The sequence below is a fragment of the Rhea pennata genome, chromosome 4 (assembly GCF_028389875.1).
Source record: "Rhea pennata isolate bPtePen1 chromosome 4, bPtePen1.pri, whole genome shotgun sequence".
In the NCBI taxonomy this organism is placed as follows: Eukaryota; Metazoa; Chordata; class Aves; order Rheiformes; family Rheidae; genus Rhea; species Rhea pennata.
The window spans coordinates 4,798,119-4,822,785 of record NC_084666.1 but is presented as its reverse complement, the minus strand read 5'-3'; the positions used below and the strand labels follow the sequence as shown (position 1 = coordinate 4,822,785).

The 24,667-nt window shown below is 38.7% G+C and overlaps 1 protein-coding gene across 2 annotated transcripts in view; it reads right to left on the bottom strand.

Moving 5' to 3' along the window:
• CTNNA2 (catenin alpha 2) overlaps window positions 1–24,667 on the bottom strand; it is a 431,832-nt gene that overhangs the window by 23,718 nt on the left and 383,447 nt on the right. For both annotated transcript variants that reach the window (XM_062575101.1, XM_062575102.1), the window contains 5 exons: window positions 18,212–18,363; window positions 10,561–10,674; window positions 7,035–7,216; window positions 4,301–4,406; window positions 978–1,112 (listed from right to left, as the gene is read on the bottom strand). In XM_062575101.1, the coding sequence (XP_062431085.1) occupies window positions 978–1,112; window positions 4,301–4,406; window positions 7,035–7,216; window positions 10,561–10,674; window positions 18,212–18,363 (689 nt within the window). The remainder of the gene's footprint in view (window positions 1–977; window positions 1,113–4,300; window positions 4,407–7,034; window positions 7,217–10,560; window positions 10,675–18,211; window positions 18,364–24,667) is intronic.

Sequence of the window (24,667 nt, the reverse complement as noted above, 5' to 3'; positions counted from 1 at the left end):
ACTTGATTGGGCTTAAACAATGAAAGGGTGCTTTTTCCAAATTGCATTTGCAAACAACTTTGTTTCAAGTAGCTCAGGTTTCTCAGATCACCCTCATTTTGAAAATACAATCAGGAGAGTGAAATGTATTATACACTAAATATGTATGTGGTCTGTACATGAGTTAGAAGATAACCAGGGTGTAATGGGGCTAATACTATGTTGATTAGTTAAGAAAATCATGAAGAGCAGCCTTTACTACTATGTGGTTCTAATAATCTCCCAGAGGCACAGAGTCCAGCATCAGGAGAAGGGGAAAAAAATTTTTTTAAAGCAAAAAACTCATTGCTTATCATATGACTGATGCTGCACACTCCCGCCTTTATTTCTAAAAAAAAGAATTGCGGGTAAAATATTTGCAGTGTTCATTGAAAATAACTGCAATAACTGAATGGGAATTACAGTAAATAATCATTGGGCTTGGCAAGTGTATTTGGAAACTGCACGTGCACCAAAATTAAAATATTTGGCTGGCCTTCCAGTGTTTTTGCTAAACCTAGTGTGCATTGGAACCTGAGTGAATGAAATCCCATTAGTCATCACCTTCTTAACAATATACACTTCATACAGAGCTGGCTTCTGCACAGAGGAAGGAAATTACCAGTACTAGCAAAGGAAAGAAGATTTATAATGAGCAAATATACAAAAGCTCCAAATAATTATAATATTCACCACATGGCAGTGGCTTTCTAGGCTATGAAATTACTTTTCTTTTAGAAGAATGAAGATTTTACAAGGTTAGTATAAACAAAGGGTAATTGGAAAATCAAATTGCACTAAACAACTTATTGTAAGGTCTGGAATAATGGTGATAACATTTTAAAAAGTCTGCTTATGAATCACTGTGTTTGTTTTTTGTACATCATTGTCATCAGAAACTCTCTCTTTCAAGTGCTACAATGGGAAACATAAACTGCTAAATACAAATACCAGCTTACCCCTGATACAATAAGTTCTCCTCCCAGGTTCTGAACTTCTGCCTTCACTTTGCTGCAGATATTGAGTTGGTGGCAGTAGAGGGCAATGCGCTGCAGATAGGCTAGCAGGTCCTGCTTGCAGGCTGAGTCGGGGCACTGCAAAGGAAAGATACATTTGATTACATGTACCTGAGCTTATACACTTATTATACACAGCTAATTAGAGGAGACAGTGGCAATATGTGTACCATATTAGGTGGATTCATTTCACTTTGCCTTTCCATGAGGTGCTTGATGAAACATGACAATTCAAACTCTACCTTTGGTTCAAGTCAAGACTTACAAATTTAGCCTGATGATGCACAGTCCATTCTTTATAAAAAGAAAAACCCTCTCTGTCAGTCGCTACCAACTGACAATGAAAACAATACGATTGCTATGCTTTGGGTTGTCTCATCAGCTGGTACAGAATGGAGCAATCTACTGTGTAGCCAAAAGACCAAGACTGATCTGAAAACTTCAGGTTTCAAGACACCTGCTGGGCATCCAGGTTAAGATACACTACAGACCAGTTAAAGTCCAAATAGACCCAGTTCAAAACAGCTTCAGCATCGATTACACCTGCTCTGCTGCCAAATCCCGAATGTCATGCCAGCTTCCCTGGCATCTGTGCAGACTTTCAGGGTACACAACCTTGCCTCAGACTTGGCAGAAGCCAGGCCCGTACTGGTACATTAAAAAACTCAAGATAGAGTCTTTCAGGAAATGCCATCAGTCTTGCAACCCTTCATAAGAATCCAGTGAGATAAGGGCGTCCCTTTGCATGTCTCCTAGGGACAAGTCCACCTGCAGGCCTGCTCCATTTTGAACACTGAATGGAAGCTGCGTCATTACTATTCAAAGTCTTGCCCCAAGAGAAGAGGCCTCGACAATTCACTCTGACAAAAACTAAACTAAGAGGTCCCTCCAGCACTAACAGCGTGTCTCCAGTAAGCACTCATCAGTGCTATCCAACAAAGTCTCACTGATAACATCCGGTGAATGTATTGCATGAGGACTAAAGATTTAGGGACTTCTGGCTGTGTCTTTTATGGGTCTTAAAATGTTTATACTCTGTTTTCATTGGTAGAGTAAAATATTATCAGAAGACTTGAACAAAGCCTGACAGTATTAAACACACGAGTCAACAGCGTCCAAACCTTTGACGTGAGATGGCTGCTCTACCTCAGACACGGAAAGCAGGCAGGGAACACATTTGTGGTGAAATACTGCGCACGCTGTCATCTATAACAGCGAAAGCAGTCACTTTGCTTTTTCCTCTCCCTTTTAAACGAACACTAAACAAGGGCTGGAGGTTCAATGTGGCTGTTAGGTTTAATCTGTTCTTTACTTGCGACAGCGCTATAATGTCCGTCTCGGATGGTACCCACATCTTTCGAGCATGAATCACTAAAAGATCTCTTCTCTCTACCTGTGATAATTTAATACAGAAATATTTACTCTGCTCTTATGCCTATGAATTGAAAGAAATGAACTTTAAAGTAATACCTACAGGGAGCTGACAAGGCTTTAAATACAAGTACCATGGAGGGAATTAAAATGTAGGATGTTTCTCATTGGAATAGTAATTAACAATGTAAAGGTCCATAAAAAGTTTATATTGCATGAGTGCCTCCAAAGTTGAGCAAAATATCATTAAAGCATTAAAACATACACTCTGTTCTCACAGGGATTTTACTGTTTATTATTAAAGTTTGTGTGTTACAACCTTCTGAAATTTAAAACATGACTCAAGCCAGTGCACTCTAAGCATAACCTCTTTCTCTGCTTTGTGTTTCTTTAAAATATTCCACCTCTGCAAGTGGAATATTCTCTTTTCTAATGCTAAAGCAAACAGAAGCTATATTTAAAGTGTTAACTGCAGGCAACAGGCTCTCTGACAACGAAGAAACCCCCAAACCTGAACCTTCTGGGGCTCTAGGAGAATGTGCAGCTTCGGGTTTCTTGCAAGTCGTGTCCATATTCCATGGCAGGATGTATTAATGCCATTTTATGCTTACTTAAAAAAAAAGAAAGAAATGCTTATTTTAAAGAGAAAGACTTGAGGCAAGGAAGATATAATTCCTACCTTCATCTAACTGTCTCTAGATGCCAATGAAAAGAAAAAGAAAATGTAGGAAGGCAATGATTGATGCTGATAAATAAATGATAAGGGAGGAAATCTGCAATGAAACTGTTGTAAAACATTGTGCCATCAGTGGTGGACGATCCAAGGTCTCCTAAGGCTGCACAAAAACATTTTCTATATAAAGGTCTGAAGCAAGCCCCCCAGAGTCGTAGTTAGGCAGTGCTAGGAGGATTTCACATGAGCTTTTCCAATGTTATCATCATTTAATTGCCACCTTCTTGATACTAGACATGGACAGCACATGGTGTACGTATTCTGTTGACAAAAGCTGGTTTGCTTGATGTATGCGAGCAAATCAGATATTTATCTTAACATGAGGTGAAAATACAAAATGCAAGATGAAGGAAATCAATCACAGAAATTAAAGTTAAAAGCCCAGGTAGATCTCAAATTTTTATTTCTCTTTTCTTTTCCTACGTCCTCTCACTCTTTCTATAGAGTATGTCCAGAGGATTGTTCGAGGAGAAAGAATTGTTTTGCAAGAGAAAAAAATAGCCAAATTTAACTTGATTAAACCTAAAATTAGGTACTCAGAACTAAACACCTGGATTTTGATATTTGGCTCTTGACTCTGGATGTGATGCTTTCTCTGGCTCTCCAAATGCATAAGTAATACAATTTGAAAAAAGGAGGCTGTGGCAAGTTCATCTTTCCAGTTGTGAAATGCATTTGTTAGGGGGAAAACCACCCATGGAGGAGACAAAATCTCATCAGCTCTGCTCAAAAGAGGACTGTATAAGAGGCAGGGGGTGATGCAGTACAGAGCACAATCCCCCGATGCAAAGAACAGGACACGGAGTCAGAAAATCCTGAAAGAGAAAAGTGCAGTATCAAGGGAAACTCCTGGAAGAAAGAGTATAAGGAGGCCTGGGCTTTCTTCAAGGATAGCAGAGCATCAAGCTCCCAGCTGCCTTCAACGCCAGCAGATACAGCATCATGTTCAGCGAGGCTGCGATGCAATTTAAGAGGTTTCAAGAGACTCATTTACGACTTTCTCGTCCTGCAAAAAGCCAAACTGACTGCTACAGAAGAAACGACCTGTATGCAATGGGCAGATCAGAGTCCAAGCAGTGACTTTCAACAGGTAGTCTTCTGGCAGCAAAGATATCCTTCCCCCGAAGAATGGTTAGCAGGAGTTGCACTCTTTTTTTGTTACCTGATCAGCTACTGCCCGTGCCAGTTTGTCCATCCTTGATCCTGCCTCCGCAATCTTCTTGGCTGCATTAATGACATCCGATGTATTCTTCAGCGGGCCTTTACCTCTGTGAAATATGATAGGATTAGGCACAATCTAATTAAATCACGCAAGGAAACAATTTTAGTGACCCTGCTTAGCATTTGATTTTAAAACAGCAACACAGAAGCCGTCTTAATTTACTGCGACTTCACCTTTTAACTACTCGTTATGGCACAGCTTGATTAAGAAATCGCTCCGCTGTATTTCCTCTCTCTCACAAAATGCCTCACTAGCAATTTGGTTTGATGGCACCTTCAAGTACATGAACTATATGTAATAGTAAACGCATTTTTAAGTGCTCATTAAGCCAACATTCTTTCGGGAATACACAACTTTTTAAAAGTTATGTTATTCCCAGGCCAGTGCTTAACACGAAGCCTGTCACATCTAGAGCAAGAATGTCACACTTTAGACAACCTTTTCTTTTTGCTTGTTGTCAGAAAACAACAAAGCTAATTGAAGCATAATCCTGTTAGGCATAAACCCTGCATAATTAGCTTTAAGACTGATCTTTCACAATTACTTGTAAGATGATGCACAGAACTCTAATTTTAATCAATAAAGTTACCAAAATGTGTAAAAAGAAAGAAGTAAAAAGTCACTGCAGACTTTCCTGGGTTGGATGGAGACTCAGAACTCCAACTCTGTCTCTAGTGTGGTCACCACTGCTCACCAGCACCTCCCAGCTGGAAGCAAAGACGCTTCTTTCCTCATACTGCACGGAAAAATGCATCTGCAGACAACTTTGACGGGAAATCATGAGATGCTCAAATTTAGGCTTTTTTTAACCTAAACCCAAAGGCATTTTTTCTAATGACAGCGGTTTATTATGTTTGCAAAACCATTTTCTTTTCCAGGTCTACTGCTATAAATAACTGAAATGTAGTTCTATTTGCATCTTTTTTCTTTCATTCCCACATCAAACAGATCCCAAAGTACCACAAGTCTCCCACTTTTGCTGAACTTAAACTGTAACACATATTCTTTTCGGTGACTTTGTATGCTTTTACATTAATTCTATCAGCGGATCAGCACGTCCGACTGTCACAAATTCCCCACCTTTGAAAAAAGTATTCTATTTTAATGTTGCTGAGGTTACAGTCAGCCCAAAAGGTGTGAAGGACTTTGTTCTCTTTTTAATGGAATATATTAAATAGGTTTTTATGGAATCTGACATAGGCAGAGGTGCACTTTGATTTTTTTTTCTTAATCCAAATGCGACAGTGGTTTTCTCTCATTCACATATTAGTTCTGTTCTTTTGATGGTGGAAAATGTAATTACAAAACTTTTCTTTCAATGCTTAATGTATCAAAGGTAGTCTAGGAGGCTGCAGAAAGTGTTCATATTCTGGGATGCTACTTTAGGACATTATTTCCTGCTCTTGAGAAATGATGACACTGCTTGGGCAGTCTTTCACTTCGGTTTTGGAGGGAAGGATAAGAGGCCCAAAGACAAGGATGCTATAAAGGTAATTAAGACTGCCTCTAAAACAGCTCTCTGCAGGAGGTTGTACACTGTCGTTCAGTATACCGGACTGATGACTCCACTGCTGAAAGAATAATTACAAAAGCATAAACTGAGAATAAAATGGGTAAACTGAGAGACTGATCATTCAGAAATTACTATAGCAGGAATCTATTAAACTAAAAGCAAAACTTTCTACATTAATATTTAATTTGTAAGTGTATAAAATCATTTGCAGTTGCCTATACCAATTAACTATCTATACAAGTGCAAATATTCAAGCTATTTTCAAATTAATGGTATTTATATACATACATATTATGTATGTGCAAATTTGATATTATTTATGCAGAGATTATTTCCGCTGAAGTGGGTTGAAGGCTCCAGAAACAAGATGTGATCATGTCTTACTCTAATTCTGAAGAAAAACACGAAGACTTTTGTCTAGTTTTATCTAATCATATTTTGATTAATACCATTTATGTTTTTGAACTTTCATGAAAAACAAACACTGAATAAGCTTTAATTGTTTATGGTGATCTGTAATTCAAAGAATCTTGCAAAATGTTCTCCCTAGTGTGATTGACAATATAACTATATTTTAAAAAAAAATCTGTTTATATGATATCATTAATGAACTGCCTTTTGATGCAGTGCAATTAGATATGAGGAAGGCATAAACAGAAAAAAAAAAAGAAAGTAAAAATGATTAATTACTGACAGACTCCAATATAGTATTAGATCAAACCTGTTTCATTTAGTTTGGGATTTTTTTGGAAAGAAATTCAGTCTTCAAAATGATATAAATAGTTTTGCCATTATTTTTGATTGACACAAATTGTGTTGAAATGTTGAAAGTTCAGAGAGGCACATGCATTTAGATGGGTACTAAATGAAATGTCAGCTGAGCGCCTGTAAGGTCACGGAATATCTTTGCCACTAAAATTCCAGATGATAAAATGGATCTGCAAATAAAACAAAAACTCCTTGTGTTTAATCGCATATGGTGAAATATCCAGAGCAGTTATGTGCAGAGAACCATACAACTCATCCCATTACGTATGACGTGTGATGTCTTGCTTTAGGTCCCCCGAAACACAGCACATCATCTCACCACGCTCAAAAATGCAATCTAATGAAAAAATGCAGGACATGTGAAGCCCCCAGCATGGATTAACTTGTCCCTACCTAGTAAAGTCTGTCATTTCCATCATAATCATGCACATCTGCTTCGCCAGCACAATGATGTCGTTACCGCTGTCATCCCACTTGGCCACCTCAGCATCCAGTTTGCTCTTTTCTTGGTGGAATATCTCTACCTGCTCAGCAATTTTTGCCTTCTCCTCCTGGGGGAGCTGGGCCATGATAGCCTGGAGGAAAAATGGGAGAAGTTGGACATAAAGAAAGCTAGAAACTATATGTATTTCCAGTGGTCTAAACAGCATGCCCAGCTTCTAGTTTCTTTTGTGCGAGTTGAAGATGCCAAGCAAAATCTAGTAGATATTTGACTTCTTTTAGGAGAGAACAAACAAATTTATAGGCTATTTATAGGCCTTTTTATACCTTTCATAAATTTAAAAACTGTATATAAGATGCTTTGGCATCCAGTTTAAGTCCAGATTACAAGTCCACACAGGAAGATTAAGGAAAAATTCCTGTCACATCCTAACCTTTAGGAACAACAAAATGAATGAAATCTAAGGTAAAAGGCAGAGACTGATTTGCCTCTAACTCCCTCATCTTCATTACCTGCAGAAATACAGGTTTTCTACATAACTCAACGCTAAAATAAATCATGACATGCAAAATAACACATTTGAAGTGAATATTTGTAGTGAATGTACCTTTCAATAACATTCAGAGGTCTAGCTGTCTTTTGGAGGATAAGCAAAAAGCCACTAAATAGGCTGATATTCATCCGCCTCGACATTACCAATAAGGCAGGAAAGTTTCTAAAAAGATAAAAGAAAACCCTACAAAATTATAATAATTACTTCTGAAGATCAAATGGACACTTCCAATAATGATTTCCAAGTTGAGCTACTATTTGACTGTAGGGTTCTGAAGACCACATTATGCATTTAATGGGGTGTGACATATATTTAAGTGTCATTACATTTTTCCTTGTTTATGTCACTTTCAATCAACTGAAGTCTTTCTCTACATATTCTTAAAATGCTCTTGGCTTTTAAAAATTCATAATTGACCTTTTCCAAAACTGAAATTAAAAAAAGGTTACAAACAGCGGATCAGAAAACGAGAAATTTGCAAGTTAATCAAATTAAAATTCAACACATGAGATTTAATTAGGCCTTATCAATGTAACTCAGCAGTTTCAAATGTTAGCATGTTAGTCTTTCCACAGTCAAATGCAGTGTAAGTCAGGCTTATAAATAAATAAATATATAAATATATGTATAAAACACTAGAACGGATGAATTAACGGAAATTAAGGGGATACGATATGAAGCAGCAAAACTCCAAAGGCTGACCTGTATGTCTTTTCTGTGTCGTTTCTCTTTGTTGACAACTTAACTCGCACACTTTTATCCCAGTATACAATGTCTTAGCATTTCTATTCCAGTTGCTGATGCATTTGCAGAGAACCTATGTCCCTGCAGCAAAGGCAGCTCACATATTCAATTTTTATTTCTACTGAAGACCAGAAGCTTTTCAGCTGAAATGCTAATAGCTTTAGGGAATAGGCATATTAAACAAAGCCATTACAGTCCACAACTAAAAATCTAGCTTTTCTACAGAAAAAGGTTCAAATAAGGCATTATTCTGCTTAGTAGACTCATTTCAATGAATTACTCAAGACAGTGGACTGTACAGCTTCTACTTAGCATGCTTTCATTTTTTGCTCTTATCCATTTTTTGCTTCTTGTGATACACTTGCATTATGAGTTATTCGGGGATGTTCATACAGCGTGTAGCTGATCAAAGCAGAAGGTTTTAAATGCAGCACAGATAATAACTACAATAAACATAATAGAATTTAAGTCCCTAGCTGAACTAATGGCTTAGTAAAAACATTATTATAGTCCCTCTTTGGTTTTCTTTTCAGATCAAAAAGATTGATATGATACCCAATCCTAGGTATATCTCAAAACTTTTGTACTTGAGACTTCTCTCGGTACTCAATTCTTTGAATATATCAAACATGACTCTATGCTCTCCAAAATATAAAAATCCCCCAAAGCTACCCATTTGCATCCTGAACTTTTGTCACAGTTGTCAGAGTCAGGTATCCAGGTATCATTCTGCAGTTCTCCTGGTGTGATGTTCCACACTGCCCACCGCTTTGAGATGGGACCTGCAACCCAGCTGGTCTTCACCTAGATGATGAGCTTACTAGTCATGACATCCAGCAAGCTCAATAGCAGGTGCTAAATTTTTGCTTTTGGAATGCAATGATAGCGAATCAGCTTTTCCCATATATAGTGTTGTCTGTTCACCATCTGTATTCAATACCTAGGGAAATGGATTTAAGACGGAAAGCAGCCTCTGTTTATCTATGCCTCATATTTCTCCCAGACCTCCAAAGAAATTTGACCTTGCTATAGTCTTTCTTTTCAGGGTCTAAAATATTTGCTTCAAGCCCTAACATATTGTGGGTCTTCCTACAAAAACTGATAACTTCCCCTTCCAGGTCCTCTATAGTCATCCTCCAAAGCATCATTGCCTTTTGGTCTTTAGGTTCTCAGGCTTGGAAATCACTTTCCAGGATTAAGGGTAAGAAGTCACTTGTTCACAGTTACTAGCTTTTGCTGGTGTGTTTGAGCATGTGGGGCATTATTTCTCATTTAACCCGTCATTTCTCTTTCAGGAAGCTATTCCATCAAAAGAAATCTGCAAGTATATACAAAACTACTATTAAAATAATTCAGATAATTCCCAGTGCCCTACCAGCTATCAACTGGACTATTTAAAAAAAAAATCTTTTTCCAGTCAAACATATTTTCATGACGTTGTTTGACAGTCAAATGGTATTCCATTTATTTTATTTTTTTATTTTTATTTTAATTTTTCCTTAAAATTTGAGCTAAGCAGCCTATTTAGCGAAAGGTAAACGCTCAGCAGAGGGTGGCATGATCCTGCGTGCCAACAAAGTTCACTTCTCCAGCACCTGAGACCCCTGCGGCACTCATCAGCTTGATTTGCAATCCTCGTGCATAAGCGAAGGTCACAAATCACAATGACTCCAGTTTATCATGATATAATTATCCTGGTAAAACTACATTCACTCAGTAACAAACGTCTTCAATTATAATGAAATTACAGGGACTATTTGCCACCTTAAACAGCTCTCCTTGACAAGTTAGCACGCAGGGAAACATGACTAATGTACGACTTCTCTAAACGCAGCACCCGGTGCCGTGACAGGATTTTTTTTGGTTTATTTTTTTTAAAAAAATTGCCGAATACTCCCCCAGTTGCAGCACATTCCAAATGTGCAAGGCCTTCTCCTCCAGCACCAGCTGGAGCAACCGGCTGACACACGGCGGCACCTAAGCCTAAGGAAGATCATTCAATAAACTCTGGGCTTTTCAAGGGATGTCAGACACGAAAAAACATTAAACAGCGAGGTTACGTTACTCCCGTACTTTCTTACGTGACCCTGAAGATGTAAAATCGCATTTGCTTTCCGAGGCACAGCTTTCCCTTGCTGGCTATACAGACACCCAAGGCAGGACACGGGTTTTATACTCACCCTTGCACTCTGGCCAGCAATAAGCTGGTCATCTTCAGTCTGAACACTTGTTCGGCTGCGAACATCATAATCTTCCTGCTCAAAGTCTGAATCATCCTCCAGCTCTTCAGGGGTCTGGGAAGAGAGACACGAAGAGAAAGTGGAAGAGTGGAGATGACAAGCTTATAAAGAATACGGCCAAAGTCCAATGTACAGTAAGCTCTTATTTCATCGACTACCTTCCCAGCAAATGCAGTTTCTTTTTCCTTTTAAATTAACTTGTCTGCCCAAGCAGTCAAGAACTGAAATTGAATTGTCTTAAAAATTAAGTTGTTTCAACTCTGGTTTCCCTTACAAGTGTCATTTATCATTACCTTGCTGCAACTTCTTTTAACTCTGTTACCATGCTGAGTACAGTCCCTGGAACAAATATCCTTTGGAAACATTAACAAAAACAGAATGCAGTATTTCCAAATAATGTTATTTCATTTATAAATGGACACTAATCCTACTATATTACTGGAATCTCCACATAATCTTTAAGGGAGAAAGTAAATACCTGGGAAAAGGTAACTCACATTCGGGAAGAAAAAGAGGCAATATTGGAGTGAATAAAAGATTTCCCCTAGAAAGAAAATGCAAATGAGGTTGTCAACTGCTTTTGAAACAAATGTAGAGTTTATTTATGATCTGTCTTTCTGCTAGTTAGGAAAACACAGTTCTTTTCCAATTCAGATCTTTGCAATTTGCCTCATCTGAGCTGAAGCCACTTTATGTCCAGTGCGAGGGCTAGGAAGGGTGTGAGGGTCTCTGGGCAGACTGTTCAAATCCAGTTATACATGAGCCATCCTCAGGCTGTTTAAAAGGTTGGCAGGAGGGAGCAAAAAGATAACTGCTGGATCTGTTTCGTTAGTGTTTTCACCTTCTAGCACCGAATAGGAGCAGAAAACCTTACGTATATACAGAGAGACAAAGAGTGTATTTAAAATCAATATTTAGTACTCTATTAGGTACAGAACATGCAAGAACAGAAATACAGATTCTGGGAGAGAAGATTATATTCCTCTTTTGTGGTTGAATAGCATCTAGGACAAGAGAGTCTGGCCAGGAGTAACTTCTGAAAGCACCACACGTAATTACAGGAATAGAGAAAGGAGATCGCAACAACGCTGGAGAATTCCTCGCCTTACTGCGTACCCGTATGCCTCAATGTCAACCCAGAGGGGCTACCATTACGGAAGAAATCATCCATGCTGGCATCCCTTGCTTGGAGGCACTGTCAAGTTTGCTAGCAGAGGTGTTAATCATTGCCAGTTGTCATTACAGTTCTGTCTTGAGGATTCTCCGTCACCAGGAACCGGTCCAAACCCTCTAACGTATCGTAGAGAAGCCTTTGGAGGATATTTATATTCCAGCCTGGTTTTCAACACGAAGTGCACATCCTCGTTCATAGCAGCAAATCAGCTGTGTTGCTAGCTACATGGTGAAGTGCACATGATGTGGAGAGAGAAACAGAGCCATCTTCATTTGGCTTGAGGAGTAAAACTGAAATATGTGCTTTGATGTGGAGCGCTGAAGGAAGAAATAACCAAGTATGACAGTACGGTAATGAAACTCAGGCAGAGTTTTCGCAGAGATGCACATACAAAGAGAGCGTGTAACAGGTTAGACAGGAGATGACGCTTAGGTGAAAAAAATGAATTTGTCTTCTCTCTCCTGCTACAGGAAATGATGACTGATTGGTACCCATCATTATAATGTCCAACAGTTTTTCTGTCCAAATTTCTTTAATCACTTTATTCTCTAGTTTCAGCTGCCTGAGGGCAATATGTGACTTTAAAATCTGCCAGAAGCAAATCAGCTACTTACAGAAGCATGTAACTCTGTAGCAGAGAAGTACTTCTAGACATAGGCCTAGCTCTTCACCTACCCACCCTTCGCTCTGAAGAGTAACAACAGGGTGCAAATAGTCATCACCTTCTTCATAAAACAGCTGGCTCTTCCCCTTTCTCCAAAGCCCCACTCAACCCAAAGGATGGGCATTATGAAAACAGCACTACATCCCCCATATATTCTTTTAGTTTCTTCTGTTCTGTACTTTTACATATAAGACTACTGAGCATGCAGCCCACGTCCTGCTTTTCATGGTCAGAGCTGCAGCAGAGTGACAGCCTAACCTGGAGAGATCAGCCAGGGGTGACCTTGAAAGCTTCAGGTCCCAGCAGTGTAAACTGTGAGCACTTGGGAATGCCTGTAAAAGAGTCAAAACATTCTCAAACCTCTCTGTTTGATACACTTATTCTTTAAGAAAGGTTCAGAAACAATATTCTACTGTTACTGACTACCTGACATTCACAATCTTGAAATCAGTGGTGTTTAAAAGATGGAAATTCATTTGGTTTTGGTGCTGAACTTAGAGAAAAGGTGGTGCAAAACAAAAGGATAGGTTAACAAAACTATCATTGATACCCTACAGATACAACAAATCTTAATATTTTCACCGTGTAAAAGTGAGATCTAATCCAGAACTAACTTTTAGATTCAGTCTGACTGTGCAGAATTTAACATCCTCCTTTTCTTCTAGTACTGGCTACATTTTTCATTAAAATGAAGAACAGCAGTGAACTGGTATCTTTAAGCTGCCATTTCAAATATGGTGCAAGTTTCCAAAAGTACACAGGTTTTTCCCCATTGCTCCGTTGCTATGATCAAGCCGATCTCTCGGAGATGCAGCTCTCCAATTTGTTAAAAAAAAAAAAAAAAAAAAGGAAATAGTTATATAGAAGTACCTTGACTTAAAGCATTTTCACTCTTTAGCAGGGCCTTACAAAATATATCATAAGAACTCTAATGTTTTTGCACAGCTAATAGGATTTTGGTATTTAAAACCTAGTTTCCAAGACAACAAAGTCTGGAACTTAATTTATCTGAGCTAGAAAGCAGAACAGATTCAGTCTTGCAGAGACTTGAACCTATGTTCGCAGGGGCTGAGGAAACATGGATTTGAGATGAAAGACAAATTCCAAAGAGAACTCCAACAACCATCAGTGGAAGAAGGAGTGAAAGTCATTTCCAGAACTAGCAGATTTTCAAAACTCATTGATTTTCATAGAAAACATGGTCCATTTTCATATCTTTCAGTCTGATCTGATCTGCTGCATAGCATGGGCCACAGGACTTCCCAGTACTAATTTTCTTTCAAGTACAGCATCTCTACCACAAGTAGATTGTATTTTTAACCTTCTTCATCCAGTCCTACTGAATTTTCCCAGTGAAGGAGGATCTTTCCCAATTGCAGATAAATCATTCATATAATCCATATCTATATAATAAACCCATATCCATATAATAAACTATATGCTTTTGCTTTTAAGATGAATGCTTTATTTCTAATAGGAATTTCAGCTTCCAGTCATTGGATTTGTTATATCTCTGGCTGGTAGGCTGAAGAGTTCACTGTAAACAAAATATCTTCCATCAACATGATTTTGTTCTATCTTTCATAACTCCAGTATAAAAAATGGGAATTATGCATACATAAGATGTAAAATGGCGTATATGTGCAGATTTGTAAATGCTATTTGTTTTATATTTCTCTGATTCAAACACACTCGATGAAGATAAAAGATCCACTAGGCTATGGTGCTCTATGCACTTAAAAATTGCAAGATGCAATTATAATAAATTCAGCACTGCAAACACCAAGTCAATCTAACTTCTCAAGAAGAAAAAAGAAAGACTGGAAAGATATACCCCTATTCTTCACCTGTAAAATGCTCCCTGCTTCTGAAAGCTGAAGAGAAGAAAGGCTTTGTAGTAGGCTTTTATATTCAACTCTGGGCTCTTCTGGGCTGTTGTTTTTGTACAAAAGCAGTTGCAGCCTGAGTGACTCCGGTGCTGCAAACACACTCTGCCTGGCAAAGGCAGAGAGCCTCTCGCACAGCAGGTCTCCAGCTATTTAATGATTTATAGTAAAAACTAACATTCTAAATTCAACCTGAAAAGCAACAGGCAGTCCGTGTAGAAAGCAGACTCTGCTTTGGTGCAGTTAGGGGACAGGGTACTTAAAAAGATGACTGGATTCTGCACTGAGCCTCTTTTTCCAAGGGATCCGGGATAGATCAGCACCTCGGTTTATCCCCGAGGGGATCACTGCTAAGGCTACATTAACCAGCAGTTTGGAAGAGCAGGAGAGGATTTGCACATCAAAACAGTCGGTGCTGAGGACCCCAAATTTATACAACCCTCATTGCAGACGCTTGTATTTAACTTCAGGCTCGCTCTAGTCTGGGCGTCCCTTAGCGCCGGCAGCGCGTTTTCCAGGCTGCGGCAGCACGTCCAACACGCTCCCGGAGCGTCGTCCACAAGAACCACGTTCACGTGCCCTAAGGCAAGGTAAACCCAAACACGCCAAGCGGCAACAACCAGAGATTTCCTTCCAAAAGGCATTGCTGACGCCAAGGAACGAGGGGCTAACGCTAACAGCGACGCAGCTACCGGCACGCTTGTCCGTAGGAAAAAAACTGGCCTCGCAGCGGCGTACGAGTGAGAAAAGGTGCAACCGTGATCCTTCCTAGGCCTGGAGCAGGTTTCAGTCTAATAACTGAGGAAATTTTATAAGTGGCTGTGAAAAAAACTGAAGTGTAATTTGATCCCCACGTAGTAATATATAATGGAACTGAGTTATGATTTTCTAGCATATTTTTAGGTTCTGTAATTATACTCCTAAATTTATATTACCTCTTAAGTTGTGGAAGTTTTTTTTTTTTTCTTCTGTATAGATTATATTAATAGTCCCCAACGCAAAAATGATCTTCCCTTCTCTTCCAAAGAGGCATTAAAATTTCCCCTTTCAAAGAGAAAAGAATAGAGATTTTTTTCCTCCCTTTCCTTCAGCTTGCTAAAAGTAATAATACCAACAAAAATTAATTTAAAATGTGGGTTTATTTCCCCATGGAACGAGAGAAGCATCTCAGCCAAATTCAATCTTCTGTGGCGTGCACGTGAACACTTACTGCCTGACAAGAATTTTTTGTGTCAGATGCTCTGAAAAGTTTGCCAGCTTCTTTTCTACTTCTGCGAGAACTTTTGCAGCCGGAGAAAAAGGTGTGTGTGAGAAGCGATGATAATCAATTGGCAATAACAATTACAGAAAAATATGTTATTTTTGGTCTAATCCTCATCCTGTAGCTTTACGTTCCATTTTAGTGCAAGATGATTTTTGCATTTTAGTGCAAGATGATTTTTTCTGCCTGTCTATCACTATTGGAAACCAGTTTGGAACCTGCCTGCTGGACACTTAGGAGGCAGAAAGACAAGACAAGAAACTCCTCCTTCCTCAACCAATATTTTTTCTAGCAATCTCAACACAAGATTGATAGGTAGATGATTAGGAGACCAGTTATTCGTAGCTGATTCTCCCCTACGCTTCTTGAACCTCTGTTAAACTATTCCCCAAGCTTTTACAAAAGTCAGGATCTGTTGCCTCAGAGCTGCCCGGATAGGTACGCTAAAAGGAGTGTGTCAAACAGAAACCCATATTATTTTCTGATGGTGTATAAAGCAAGGTTCTCATTCTGCAAAGCCTCATCTGCGTAAATTGATAAATGTGCATTTCCCCAATTAACTCACGAGGCTAACGACCGCAGGCCATTCAAGTGCTTTGGTACTTTGCCTGGGCAAGGAACACTAAATCCATCTCCACGCATGAGTTAATTGTCTGAGTACAAGAATACATCTTCCTAATCTGCCTAAGCAGAATTCATTAGCTCCTATCGCACGAGGAGCTGAAAGTGGCAGTGACACAATTGCACAAATAACCGGGGACGGCTCTGAGAGGTCTGGGAAGCCTGCGTGCCGATCAGCTTCCCGAGCTAGCAGCTAACCTTAGCAAGAAGACAGTAATGAAATAAGGGGAACGTGTCTCCAGAATTTAAAATGGTGCTTTCTGAGTAGCAGCAAATCTCATCCGATATGGAGAGTCTCATGGCAACTTCTCTGGACAGCTCTGATGTGCAAGAGGTGTGGGAAGCTGGAGCTCTGCGCGGGTGATGGTGAAAAATGGGTCCACAGCAAGTCACAGACCAGAGAGGCCAAAATACAGCTCTTGTCTGTGACTACAAGAGACCATTTTTGACTACAAAAGATTAGAATGTACTTATATTTAAGCAGGAGAAAAGTCTATTCCTCTCTTAGTCACATTCTCAGTACGTGCAGGAGACATTCATATGCCAGCACTCACATACTGATCTAAGGTTCAGAGGGGCTCTTGCCCTAAGAAAAGTTTGGAAACTGCTGTTGGAACTGGATAGCCAAAGGAAAAATTGAAACCTTTTATGATGCAGATCTTTTTTTTCCTTTCCAATCTGGAAGAGTTGCATCTGCCCCAAAATTGCATCTACCCCAATATCGCATAGGCAGAAAAGAAGAGTTTGCTCCCATCACGGACCATGCCTATAATTCAGGCTACCTGGGATTAGCAGTGGACACTGGAATGGAATTTATGTTCTGCAGATATAAAATTAAGTGTCTCAAAAGCTTTCTGGGTAAATGCTAATCCATAGTGACAGATGACTAAAATGAAGCTCTTTCGGAGTGCTCCGACTGCCCGAAGTCTTTCGTCAGTGCCGTACCATACTCACAGCCACAAGTGTACGTTATCCCTTTGCTCTAAGGGACGAGCTGCTGTTTTAACACTGTTAGTCGCTTAGTACGGGGCAGTTTTCCCCCTGTGATTTTCACCATAGCTATATTTGGAGGTGGCTTTCGCTAGGGCAATTTCAAGGGGATTTTAATTTGGGGTAAGAGTTTCTCTTCCTGAAGGGATGTTCAAACCAGCTTTTGTGTTTTGTTTTGTTTTTTTTTTTTCTTCTATCTTTGACTACGGATTATACTGAAGAGCAAGACACATCTACTCTCATAATTATTATGTTGCTTAGCTTTTTTTTTTTTTAAAAAAAAAAAAAGCCTGAACAAATTGAATCAACTGGTTATTCAGCGCTGAAATGACACATTCTTTACCCCAGTAAACATTCAAAATCATCCTTTCAGAGGCTCAGCGAAGCAGCAAGATAATTTATTTAGTCATTTAGATTTTAACCAGACTTACCTCATATCTCAGGCAACATACATACATTAGGAAAAAAAAAAAGACTCATTCCACGCACGTATTCAAGGTCTTAACCAAATAATGCTATTACTGTAGAAACAGCTCTACTGCAATGAAGTTTACATCTAGGGGCAGATGGGATAAAATCTTCTCCTAGGTAATTAACAGAATAACTCTGGTGCAGCCCCTGGATGTATTTTCTGGCGTATGCCAGACTACCTAGGCTCACACAGTGCCAGTCTCTGAGCTGGGAGGCCTTGGAATGGAAAAATCAGGTGGGACAGATGACGACTCAGGTGGAGATAGCTGTTTACGGAGCCTCTATTACTGCTTCTTAAAATATTATAAGTTTCAGCTTCACTTACAAGTGATAAAATACTCTCATACTCTCTTTACTTGCAAAATCTTTTCCGCTACGCATACTTTTGTTTTACATTTCCACATCAAGCTTTTCTTGCTTATCGTGAAGCTACGCTGACTCCAAGCAGCTTTCATATTCCTCTCCTTCCGGGTGATGCTTCCCACAAAGCCCCAACTTTTTCCTTTCCCAGGTGCCTCACGTACCCGTATCATCAGAACAGCTTTCCTGATGTCGCGAACTCCATCGTAAACCAGGCGGGAGGCATCTATGAACTCGTTCTCTTCAAACGGCTGCGGGACGTTGGCGCTCAGGGCTTCAATGGCAACCTCCACTTGCTCCGCAAAACGCGGCATGACTGGATGGAACAAAAGGAAAGGCAGTGGGGTTAGACGCCTCCCTTCGTGAACATTTTTCCTTCCCCCTCAGGCATTAATACTAGGCATGGAGCAGAGTCTTGCCATAATTTCGAGACACAAGAAGCCTCAAGACAGCTGTCTTCATCTTCCCTCCTCCAGCTGCATGATAGAGAATGTAAAACTTCCTTTAAGCAGTGTGAGTTATTAACCTTTAAAGGATTGCAAGTTATCTGAGATATCAGCAAAGCGTGCTTAAAACCTTTACAGTTTGGACTGAGTACAGTACACACCTTTACTTATACCAAGTGACCCAACAAAACTCAGCCATTATGCTCATTAATTCAGATTTACTACCTGTAGTCCAGCTCAGGCTGAATCACAATCATTTTGTAAAGGACAAAACACTTTTAGAACGCAATCTGGTAAATGATTTTTGTAAAGGCACATAAAAGAACATTCTGGTTTTCATTATCATCATGTATCTATCACAAAAGATAGCCACGGATATAAGCTAATGGTTCCAGGTACTATGAACATTATGCTTTGTTCTCAATATACAATATGTATGTTATATGCTTTATGAATGCACAATTAAAGTAATTATTTACTTATTTAAATAGTTTTAAGGCATTTCTTGAAGTAATCATAGTATGTTAGGAGATTTTTCTTCAAATTTTTTTAAGTGATTCCTTTGAAAGTGTAATCTCTGGTATTACACAGAAAAATATATGTTCCCAGAATCAGACCTCTAAGAACCCAAATCCTAAAAACAAGAACATGAATATCAGGTCCCAATAAGTATAATGGACCTATAGTCCTGTACGTAGTTCCGTCCATACTTAAATATCTTTACACCTATATTGCAGAGTAGGGATCTCATATACTATAGGGCACGTAGAATCAATGCTTCATTACAAACCTGGATCCAAAATCAATTGGGTTTAGTTTTTACAGATTTCAAGGAACCTGGGTCATGCTCAAGTTTCACAGTTCGCCAGCTTCTCCCTGTAGTCACATAATTTTTATTTGCTGCTTCCTAGCATCTAGGTATCTAAATCAGGGCTATTGGCTATATTTGACACTATAACTGGAAGAACTGGAAAAGATGATTCCTGACTTGGTTGCCTTTCTCGCTAGAGAGTTATCTTTCCTTATGGTCTTTTCCCTATATACTTCTCTAATATACTTTTTGGAAGCCTGATCCTGAATGATAAACACAAAGGGAAATTTCCAGTGTCATTTCAACAACAGAAGCAAGCTTTGACTGCAGCAGGAAACCACTTTTCCTTCTTGAATGAATGTTCTTAAATAGGCTGTATTCATAACGTAAAAAATGTTTTATGCATCTTATGTTAAAATAATATCTGATTTAAAATAAACCCCCCAAAACGTGATTCAAGAATAGTTTACTTTCTGAAGAAGACCAGAGAGCAACTATGAACTCAACCTTTCAGGTTCAAGCATGTAGGTATTATTCACTGGATACTGCTTCCTGAAGGGGAACCCCTTTAAAGGATTAAATCTATTCAAACTTTCTTTATTCTGCCTATATATAGCGGTGTTCATGCATTCATGAAAGAACAGTTGTGTCTCCAATATACATATTGTTCAGTAAGTGCAATAAGGTCTAAGCACATATTGCAGGAAGGTAATTTAGGGGAGATTTTAAAGGGAAAAGGAATTGAAGAGAACTGGAAACTCTGGAAACAGTGTTAGTGGATGCACACATCAAGTTATCGTGACTAATGGAGCCCAAGGAAGTGTAGTAGAGACCAATATGGTTCCATAAGGAGGTCTTTTACCTGGAAGTCAAAGAGCAATCATTAACAAAAATGAAAAATAATAAATATTAAGAATAAAGCTAAATTATTTAGGTACATAGGGACAAAACAAGGAAAGCTAAGGATGCAAAAATGGCAGTAGGAAAGGAGGCAGACAAATAACCCTAATATTTAGGGTTCTTATATTTGCGGCTTGTGTTTCCTACATAGCAGATGTGATCAGATATTTCACATAATTAATATGACTTGCAACAGACCCGAATCAGGAAAGGGCTGTTTGGGTAACGTTTACATAAACATACATAAATTGATCTATTAAATATATCTTCAGGTTAGCAGAGCAAAGTAAAATTTACCCTGCAGTGATTAAGAAAATAATCAAAGCAATTTCCGAGAATCTCAATCTTTGAGAACTCAAGAATAACAGTGAAGTTTCCAGGGATCTAGAAAAAGAAGAAAAAGCATGTGTCTGGTTTTTAAATGTGGATAAGGAAGGAAGAATCACAGTATATTCTACCCAATTTCAGTACCCAGAAAGAAAATGAAACACAATGTAAAACAATTAACGTTTAATTATCCCCTATATTTCGAACAGGTATTAGACAGGCAACATGAATTTGTCTTGAACAGGTCACCGCAAACCATTACAATATTTTGCTTGACAGGATAGCGAGCTGGTGGGCAGGGGGGAAGCAGGAGACGTGATAGAGCTTGACTTTGTGAAGGTTTTTGGCATGGATGCCCGTGACATTCTCAGAGACAAACAAGGGAAATATGAATTAAATTACTGTAAGGTGGATGTGGAACTCACTAGAAGAAGCATCTCAAGGAATAATTACCAGCGGTGCATTGTCAAAGCAGGAAGATATGTCAAGTGGATTCTTGCAATGTGTCTAACAATGTGATGCTGTCGTAAAAAATGGCAACTGTCAATCCGGAATTATTACAATATATAAAAAAGAGCCTTGAGAATAGATACGATGAAGCTGCAGTCTATGCTAGTGAGGCCTCAGCTGGAGTACTGTGTCCACTTTTAAGTAGCTCACTTTGAGATTTTTGTAGCATGTGTATAGGAAAGATCTAAAAATTGTCTAAAAAAGGTCTTCTGAGGTTGTATCCAGACATATTTCTATTTCTACAATACAGTCTAGTCCAAACTATATAGACTGCTTCTATATTCTTTTTCCGAAAGCTATGTCTGCCTCAGGTTTACCTGACTCAAGTGAAAGATTTTCTACCAGTTCCTGAAGAAAATCAGTTCATAGCCTAATAGATTCCACTGCCCATAATTTTCCCCACAAAAGAAGATAAAGATTCTCATTTTAGTTCTTCATTGTAATTCATTTCTTTGCCTGCACTATGTATTTTAATTTACATTTAACAACTAAACTTTTTATCTGGGCTATAATTATTTTCTTCCAAACTTTGTTACTTGATGTATAGTTTCAGATGTACGAAAATCAAAGCACAAGACAAAAAAGGGAGGGGTAACATGCTGCATCTGTTATACAAGTCTGATCATAAGCCGACCCCCTTAGATTACAGCCTTAGGCACAGAGATCTTCAGACAAGATATAGACTTGAAATATTTTAACGGATTATTTATTAGCTAAATCAAGACTCTCCTGGTATCAGGGAGATAGGCATTAAAATATTTAATAGAAAGTTGTACTGTCCTCATTCAGCACCACATACTGAAAAATGTGCTCCAGTAAGAAACACTCTTCACCAGAAATAAACACTTAAGTTCTTGAGATAAGTTTTAAACTCAAATACTGGTTTTCCCTAATACCGTGCTATTTGGCTCAAGACTGCACTTTGACTTGAAACAGAGCTGTACAAGGAGCAAAGAGGGAGAGCTCAAAGCAGAACTCAAACGTCTTTATAGGACGACAGGATCACCCACATTTTTCCATGCTGTCTATATGGGATTTTGTCCCTTTCTGCATGGTTGCTCCTTGGCAATGACAGTGGGAAGCCTACACGTATTACCCCGGTGGCTGCCCCATTGGGTGGAAAAAGCTTCTTTCAACAATTTCAACCATGGAGACCTGGATACAGTTTAGTCCTTAATTTACATTATTACAGGTGAACATTATCTGCGTTTTGAAAATGGAAATAGCTATTAAACTGTGTTATGAATCACTTGTCAATCATATTTTTACATCATTGCTTGTTTTTAATTAGACAAACATGAAAAAACATCTTAGTGTAATAAGGTCCTATTTCTCATTGTTTCTCTAAGTATGTTGTCCTTTAACATAGTAACATTTTTGGAAATTAAGAACTCTATTATTCTCCAGTTAAGGTTATTGAGCCACACTTGGGGAGCTCCATGACAGGGCTGTACAGGGAATACATATCTCAGTTGCAACCACAGAACCTCCAGTCTTTCTTGTCTGTCATTTCCTGTACAGAGAAGAATTTTCCTGTGCTGCCAGCAAAAGAGCTACAAGACAAATTCAGGCAAAGACACAAAATCTGTATCTGGAGTTGAAGCTCATAAATGCACCAGAATAGAGGCTGGTTCATCTACTCTGAAGAGAAAGATCGGCTCCCAATTTTGGATTCAGAAATAAATCAGTATTTTTTGGGGGGGGAAATCAACTATTTTCTTAGTTTGTGCTGTGGTCTTGAAAAAAGTTATGCATATACTTAGACTGAAGAATGTGTTCCACTAACATCTCTTGATCTAACTACATGCATTAAATTAGGCATCCGCGTAAATGTTGACTGAGTCGTGTCCCCAGCTAGTAGTAATACTTCTAGCTCATTAGCTGCTTGTCATTCTGACAAATCAAGATTTTAAAGTTTTACAAAAGAGGTGATTTTGGCACCTAAATTAATTATTTCTTGATTTAGAGGCAAAAGCATTCTTGGATTTGATATGAAAAAGGGTTTTGTCTTACCTAACCTTGCTTGTCCAAAACAGATGAAGTTAATTGCCTAATGGACATCCAAGTCCCACTGGAACAGAGCCCATGAGTCTCACCTCTGGCAATGTTCATAGCCAGTGGATTACTTTTGAAAGTATCATCAGATACTTTGAAAGCCTCATCAGAGGATGCTTGAAAGCATCAGATAAGCTACTTCTTAGAGTTGTACTTTAAAAAGACAAGCATCTGCTCTTTCCAGTAGCCAGGATTTTGAATCCAGAGGAATTATCCTTCCCAGGGTCCAGAGGTTGTTCCCTGAAGCCTTGACCCAGATAAATCAGACCCTTGGGCTCCAGGGAAACGAGCGTTCTCAGACACCCCTTATATGCGGCATCTCTGGCTAGCTCTAGGTAGCTCTCAGTCATTTAAGAATTTGTACCACCTAATTTTCCCTAAGCCATGTTCTTAGAGACAAGACATTTAAATCTGGATGCCAATCACCAGGTACAAATAACCCTAAAGTGGCTGTAAAAATATGTTCTACCTGATTCGGATAAAGTTATACAAGAATCACATGGCAGACTAAAGGTTTGGACCACTACACTGCTAGAAATTGAAGGAAGAGTCTCCAAAAATCTCACATCAAGAATACAAGAATACTTGCTTCTATTAAGCATCACAGCTGTGTATGTCACATAAAGAGATGGAATTATCCAGGATGATTGGGAGTAGCATAAACAAAGAGTCATCAGAGGAAACTAATAAAGCAAAAATCCATGAATGACCTATTACATTAAAAAAACAGTCTCTGTTAGGAAAAACTCCCAGCCACTATCTAGATTTAAGAGGTTTTATTACAGGAAAGTCACAAAGCAATCACTTAAAAAATGTAAAAGTCAAGATGCAACTTCTTCCTCTTATTTTTTTCGTACATTAATTTACTTACCTGAGGAAGGAAAACTGTCTACTAGGATACTTAAGTATTTTAAACAGGTATTTCAAAAATAATTTCTATGGGATGTCTGACCTACTCTGTAGAAGAATGCACAGTTTCTCAATTTAGTTTGAGCGATGAATAAGGAATTGAACATGACATCTTATTTAGCTGCAAGAGTTTGTCAAAGTCTGGTTCTATAAGCACTGTAAATTCCTTATCAGAAGACTCTAAATATTTCATAAAAGGTTTATTAAACCCTAGACTCACTTAATACTGTAATTTATAACATTTTCAATCGTGATTATTATATTGCTAATTAAAAAGAAAAAGCTTTTTACTGCTATACTAAAATAGGGTACGACTGTATTGCACATGACAATATTTGACCAAATGGCTTCCAGATAGGCAGATTTGATTTAAATGGTTTGTGGTTTGGGCTCAAATATGCCTCTATCCAAGTATCCTTGTAAAATGAGTTGTGCAGAGACATATCACACATCCACATACACAAACCAACAATATCTTTGTCACCATGAACGAAGAAGTGCCAAAATTAATTATGTCTGTGCTTTACATCATCAGATTGGCTTTTCAGAGTTACCATCACGTGCTCTGAGAAGTGGTCACTCACTTCTGTTGCAGCTAGTGCAAGTGTGTCTCCTCATCAGCTCTAGACGCCAGACCCTGTGTGTCTTAAATTGGTCACTCA